Source organism: Danio rerio, chromosome 15, assembly GCF_052040795.2.
Source record: "Danio rerio strain M-AB ecotype USA chromosome 15, GRCz13ab, whole genome shotgun sequence".
Lineage (NCBI taxonomy): Eukaryota > Metazoa > Chordata > Actinopteri > Cypriniformes > Danionidae > Danio > Danio rerio.
This window is the reverse complement of record NC_141035.1, coordinates 51,352,501-51,360,000: the sequence shown is the minus strand read 5'-3', so window position 1 is coordinate 51,360,000 and position 7,500 is coordinate 51,352,501. Positions and strand designations below refer to the sequence as shown.

The following is a 7,500-nucleotide window of genomic DNA, read 5'->3' as shown; positions in this document are numbered from 1 at the left end:
CCATCATTTATTTTACATAATATTACACTGATAGACCAAAGTTATTCAAATGTTTCCAGATTTCCTGTAAGTTCATAATAAGGGAAATCAACAACTAATAGTCATTTATTTATTATTATTCATCATGTTTTATCATAAGTGAGCAGAAATCAATCCTTTATAAGTTAAAGCAATACTGGTGGAACCTCTTCACTAAATTTGAGCTTTTCTTGTCAACCATAAACTAAAGTTTGTTTGTCCACATAAGAAATTTCAAAAACCAACCGTCCTTGCTTTATATCGACGATAAATAAATCCTGAGGGAAAGAAATTGACATTTGAAGCACCTTTATTTAATAAAAACTTTTTTAAACTGAATATATTTCATTGAGAAGATTTGAAAGGTTTTTTTTTCAACAGAGAGCGAAAGAAGTCATCAATATATATATATATATATATATATATATATATATATATATATATATATGTTGTATTACCATAAATGGCTCAAATATGGACAAAACCCAGTTTAAATTATATGAAGTCATTTAAAATTGGTTGGGTTTGTCCATATTTGACCCAAGGTTGTTGTTGTTTTAAAGAGTTTACTTCAACAAATTATATGAACTGTTGTGTAGATTATTTTATTCTCATTTCCTCTTACAAAATCATTTTAAAAATCATATTAGTGACTTCCTTAATTGTGTATGAATTTATTTATTAATTTCTTAATTCATTAATTACTTTTTTTCGCATCATAATCGCTGTTTTATTAATTTTTTTGTATTTAATAATACTTTTGTAATACTTGAGAAGTTGTGCATATAAAACCTGAATTAAAGAACGGAGAAAGAAAGAAAGAAAGAAAAAAAAGAAAGAAAGAAAGAAAGAAAATAAATAAAGGAAAAGCAAAGGAAAAAACGAAAAATAAATCTAAGAAAAAACAAGAAAAAAAAACGAAAAATAATAGAAAGAAAGAAAGAAAGAAAGAAAGAAAGAAAGAAAAAAAGAAAAAAAGAAAGAAAGAACGTGATGCTAGTATTCCGTAAGAGAGGAGTGTTATATCTAGTGTGATTCCAGCTGCAATTCTTTTAGCATTTCATCATATCGCAGACTGCCAGTGATTTTATTTTATCCTATTTTAATTAGTTATTATATTGATTTTTAGTTGTAAACTGCTATTTTAAATACAGCGGCTAAAATCCGCTACAAGAGGAAAGAAAAGGAGAATTCAGAAGAGTGTCGGGATTATAGCCCCATAAACAGCCTAATATTGGTGGACCGCCTCAAATCATGAGTAATTGTAGAATGTATTATTATTAAATTGTATATCTAATAATAATAATAATAATATATTTATGAGGAATTGTGTGAAAATGTCATAATCTATTTATTCTGAGGTTAACATGTGTTGCTTCCAAATAATAAAGACAAGATGCGTGCGTTTCTAACCAATAAACGGGTTTAATTTGAGTTATTTAAGACATCAAATTAAATTAATTACTTTAAATTAATTTGCGCCTTAAATTCTATAACAATTTAATTAGACCGTCACTCATATTTAGGATAAGGCTAAAGAGTTGGGCATCTCGTTTACATATGCATTTTAATTTAATTGCGCTTACAAATATCGGCATTTATGATTTCATTAAAAATGTTCAACATACATTCTAAAGTTGTCGTAGCCTAATTAAATTACACTTAAATTACATTTATTAACTCAACGGTTGGGTTTCTCCATAATTAACCCAACACTGTAATACAACACAGAATTTTATTTTAAAATAGTTTTATGTATTAATTTATTAAACGCGTCTATCAAAGCACAAAAATAGTTTTTAAAAATCAAACAAAAATGAACAGTTTTATTAAATGAGAACAGATCTTGAAAAGCCCCCAGGGGACTTTATTTTTATGAATGAGACCTAAATCAGTGCAGTCTAAATAATTACTGTGGGTTGTTTTTCAACCGTTAAGTTAAAAGTGATTTAAATTACATTTAAAAAACGAACTCAACGGTTTGATTTGTTCTAATATGTTCCAACCGTTGGGATATTTTTTAAATTTGAATTTAAATTGACACTTTTTTAACGGTTAAATTTGTCCAACTTTGGTTTGTCTATATGTATTTGACTGTTTAACAATTGACACGGGGCACTTTCAGGTTCATTAAGCTGTCACATTCTAAAAAAATGCTGGGTTTTTATAATTGGGTCAAACAGACAAACCAAACATTCGGGTTAAAATGTTGAAAAACTATAGGTCACACTTCATAATAACATTTCATTAGTTAATGAATATAATAACATGAACTAAAAATGAACGGTACTGCGTGTATCAATCATAATTCAACATATACTAATACAAAATGAGTAAGCATGAAGTAACAATTAACAACTTTAAAAACTAACATTAATAAAGGTGAATATACACAAACAATGTGCAACACTTTTAATATACAGTTAGTTAATACATAAACTAATACGACCTTATTTTAAAGAGTTACCAAAACATTTCTATATATAACCCACGCCAAAATATTGATTTACAACAAGCCGACAACAGTGTGTGTAATATGTGTGTACCTGTGGAGTAGGGCGCAGGCTGGTGCTCCCGGAGCGCGCCCAGAGTGCAGCTGGCGGTGGCGAGCGGAGCGCAGGCCGGGCCGGAGCTGAAGCCGGAGCGGATCGGGTTGTACTGGAAGCCGTTGCTCTGGCTGCAGGAGTTAAAGTCCGCGTACGCGCTCGCCTCCATCGCCGCCATGCACGAGTCATACGTGTTCAGATACGAGTAATCCATTTTGTACATGTGGACGGACGGGCGGCTGTGCGAGTGTCAGGTCCCGGTGTCCGGTGCTCTGAGCGCCGGGCGGCTCGCGGTGTGTGTTTATAATAAAGTTGGTGTCCGGGAGACAATGGCGAGGCGGTGGTCTCTGTTTGCATGACAATGTCTCAGTGCTGCGCCTCCTCCCCTCCGCTCCTGCACGCATCTCTAATGCACCTCCGCTTTAACCCTTTCCTCCACCCTCAGCTGCAGCTCCATCAGCCAAAACTCAATCATGCATGCCTCAGATGTAAGAACAAACCCCACCACGGGCTTAAAAAGAGCAGTTTAATTCCAATTTCAAGAGTAAATAAATAAATAAATCATCATTTGGGGTTTGCATGTTTGTCTCAAAGGTGGTTTACATTTAATTAAACTGAAAATAATAGAATAATAAACTCAAAATTGAGGTTTGTTCTCATTTGACCCAACGTTGGGTTAAAAATGTCATTTAAATTAGATTTTAAATAAAACTACAAGATTGGGATTTGTCCATATTTGACCCAACGTTGGATGTAAAAAGCGCAATTGATAATTAAATTTAATTAAAATAAACCCAACATTGGGTTTGTCCATATTTGACTCAACGTTGGGTTAAAGCAAGCATTTATCAGAGTGCATCCTCATCAGAACTTCACAGTACAGTGTTTACTGGCGTGCACTGATCTCTCTCTCTCTCATGCGCGTGCACGTGTAAGTATAATTGTAAATAAATGACTATTAATGGCTATTAAGACTGATGTCATTATCATATCACGCGCACTAAATGGCTGCATTCGAGCTCAGGCTAAATGAATTGCGGGATTGCTTCAGCTTTTAAGTGGCTCTGGTGTTAAAGTTTAATTTCATCATAGAAGCAGCGAAAGCCCTGGAGTTTCCAGAACACATACATGACCGCGCCATAAAATAAAGGAAGAGCTGGTCATTAAAGTCGACTTTAACTGCGATGCTTTATTCGATCCTTCATCCGAAATGACGGAGACCTGCTGCTGACGATCACACACACATCTGCTCGCTGTCCGACCCCATTACACCTCACAGTCGGTTACATGATGGGCTGTTGTAGCTCAGCCTTGGGTCAAATATAGCTATAGGCAAAACCCATCTGTAGGGTTAAAAAGGCTCATTTATTTATTTTTTTTTAATTGAAAAAAACAATTACCGAATGTCATGTCCATATTTGACTCAACTACAACCCAGCATTTTTATAATGTATGTGGTAAATCTGAATACGCACGCTTTTAAAACACAATTACGCGTCGTTTCCCTGCAATACATTCACATATGTGTATCATTGTTCACTATATATATATATATATATATATATATATATATATATATATATATATATATATATATATATATATATATATCCATATTCATGCAATTAAGTGGCAGTAGATTTCATGTTTTAACTCAATTAAGCCTACATAAAATTATACATGACATTAGACATGACACATGAGAATCAGAAGCAGAAAAAGGTTCCAAAATGTGATATTTAACTATGTTTATGACATTTAAATACATTAATGTGTATTTATTACTCATATAGCCTATTTCAATCTATGTGACATCTGTATAGGTTGCACGATTTATTATATATATATATATATATATATATATATATATATATATATATATATATATATATATATATATATATATATATATAATTGATGTTTATTTTAAACGTGGAATGATCAGAATTAAATATTCAACATCGAAACATGTTGTTTTTTTGCGCATATAAAAAACCACATTCAAATATTTTTCATGTATAATCTTTAAATATATGTGGTGTTTCTGTCGGCATGTGTGTGTGATAGTGCAGCGCGGTGTCCTCTTGACTCCTGCCCGTCTCCGGTGTCTCTGCGCCGGTAATCAGCGGGAGCGCGGACGCCTAACCAGTTTATCTCGGCGCGGCGCGTCACGGCACATTTGGCTGATTGTGGTTGAGCTGGAGCGCCTTTCAGACTCCATATATTATATAAAGCACATAAACAGCGCAGTGTGAAGCCTTTCAGCACGTGTGGATCTCCGTGAACACCTGAGAAGAGCTGCGGAGTCACCTGCGCGCATGACGGACGGACACTAGATGCGTGTTCTAGCGCTCACATCACTACTGAATAGTAAAGATATTGTTTGCTATTTTAATATACGTAGATTAAGAAAAAACACTCTCATCTATAGGTCTATATTATTTTCAGCATTTGTGGTTGCATAAAGAAACTATAAAATGTAATTTTTCATAGCACAACATTAAGTGTTTTTTTAAGATTACTAAAATGCTCTTCACAAATAAAATCAATTATAAACATTTTATGTAGGGGGGCCAAAAATGCTTCGAGTTAGCTACTTTTTTTTATGAAATTGGCCTACACAAAAGCGCATTATAGTCTAATAACATTTTATTATTTATAACAAACATTAACGAATAAATTATAATGACTCAATTTAGCTTTATTTTTCTAAGTTTATGCAATACCTACAAGATAAAATATAATATATTAATTTACAGAAGTGTTTTTGAACCAAATGTATTACAGCCGACTCTATTATTTTATTTACAACTTTTTTAAACGAATGCTCAACTACTGAGATGATATCTGTATAAATAATGCAGTAGGCTACACCACTTCAGTAGCTAAACTGTAGTGTACTGTAGATTATATTATGCCATACAGTAATGGATCATTTGTCTAAATTAATATAGTTATGTTACTATAGCAACTGTAAAATCGCCTCACCAGATTAATTCTACACCAAAAAAAAAAGTGTTTTCGCTAGAAGGGATACAGCTGCGGCCGGTAATTGACGAGAATTATATTCTTTAATAAATATACCCATTATTTAACCCATTAAATAACCTATAATTTCTATTAACGTCTACCCAAAACCACAACCCTCACACTAATGTAAAACAGTATACTGAGTATTATTAATATTTATCAATTCTCCATTAATTGTATTTATTAATGTTTAACGCTACCCCAACCCTAAACTCAACCCTCATACTAATGCAAATCAGTAATTATACCGAGTATTATTCATATTATATATTAAATTCTTTATTAATTGTATTTATTTATGTCTATCCATATATCCCAACCCTAAACTCAACCCTAATAAATCAGTATTTATACCGAGTATTAATATTATTTATTATATTCTCATATTTATTAATGTCTATCCTTATATCCCAACCCTAAACTCAACCCTCATACTAATGTAAATCAGTATTTATACCGAGTAGCCTATTATTCATATTTTATATTAAATTCTTTATTAATTGTATTTGATAATGTCTGGCTATATCCCAACTGTAAACTGAACCCAGTATTTATACCGAGTATTATTGTTTATTAAATTCTTAATTAATTGTATTTATTAATGTCTATCCTTATATCCCATCCCTAAACTCACCCCTAATACTATTGTAAATCAGTATTTATACCGAGTATTATTCATATGATCAATTCATTGTATTTGATTAACGTCTACCGCAACCCTAAACCCAACCATCACAGCACCCAGCAAGCATTTTTTCTTTATAAAAGATGCCTGATAGATGTCTAATAGACGTCTAAACATAGCAATCTGGCTAAAACAAGAAACTTGGGCTGTCAGGCAAAATCTAATAGACGTCTATTAGGCTCGAACTAGATAGTCATCAAATAAACAGACGACACAAATGTCTAATATGTCCATTTGACGACTAGTCTAGTTTTGGCCTATTCTTAGATGTCTATTTGATTTTCACTGACAGCCCAAGTCTAGCTTTTGTTTTAGCCAAGCTGTGTACGTTTAAATGTTTATTAAACACAAAATTGTTTTCTGGGTAATGTAATAATAATATTAATTATTGTTGTACAATGTCACAAATATTACACTATATTAAAGCGAGTATCCATCTAGATATCACCAAAAATGCTGTGTTGTCGTAACCCAACATTGTTTTAATGTTTTCAATCGAATTTAAATGACACTTTTGGACTCGGCGTCTGGGTTTGTCTATATTTGGCACAACAAGTAGGCTAGCTCCCTAATGGTTCAAAAGCAGGCTTATAGTAAACAAAACTGCATCACTATAACGCAATTATATTAAGTTAATAACGCATTTATTTATAATTATTCGTTAATAATTTAAGAATTAGCCAACACTTGTGTCAAATAGCTATCATCTGCTGTCAGAATGACAGGATATTTATTAAAACCATACTCGCGGCAGCATTTTTGTTTTCATGTCAAACAACCTTTTTCAGTACTGGGTTACGGCTGGAAAGCCATCCGCTGCGTAAAACATATATTCCAGAGAAGTTGGCGGTTCATTCCGCTGTGGGAAAATTAGTGAATGAATATCAAACAGCCTACATAGGATGGAATTTAAATTCTCTCAAATCGCTTAAACGACTGTTCTCAGAATATCCTTCGACACACTGTTAGTTAAACATTCTATTGGCCTGTAATTATTTTGAACGGCATTCGGCGGGTTTCAGGCGGGTCATCGGAGCCACGCACGCGCCTCATCCGCGCTCCCGGTGCCGGCTGAGCTCCATCAATCTCTCCGGTCATTAGCTCAATCTGCATTCAGCAGTGATCGGTCACCGGCTCGCTTTAATGGCCCGACCATCGGATGCGATTACTGTCAGCCAACCCAAACCAACCCAACACACAATTCAATTAGGCCAGCAGAGC

At 33.4% G+C, this 7,500-nt stretch overlaps 1 protein-coding gene across 1 annotated transcript in view; it reads right to left on the bottom strand.

The window, feature by feature from the left end:
* Nucleotides 1-2,886, bottom strand: part of phox2a (paired like homeobox 2A) — a 9,032-nt gene extending 6,146 nt beyond the window's left edge. The window contains 1 exon segment of the mRNA NM_207070.2: nucleotides 2,565-2,886. Coding sequence (NP_996953.2) covers nucleotides 2,565-2,787 — 223 coding nt within the window. The 5' untranslated portion in view covers nucleotides 2,788-2,886.
* Between the last annotated feature and the right edge of the window lie 4,614 nt (nucleotides 2,887-7,500).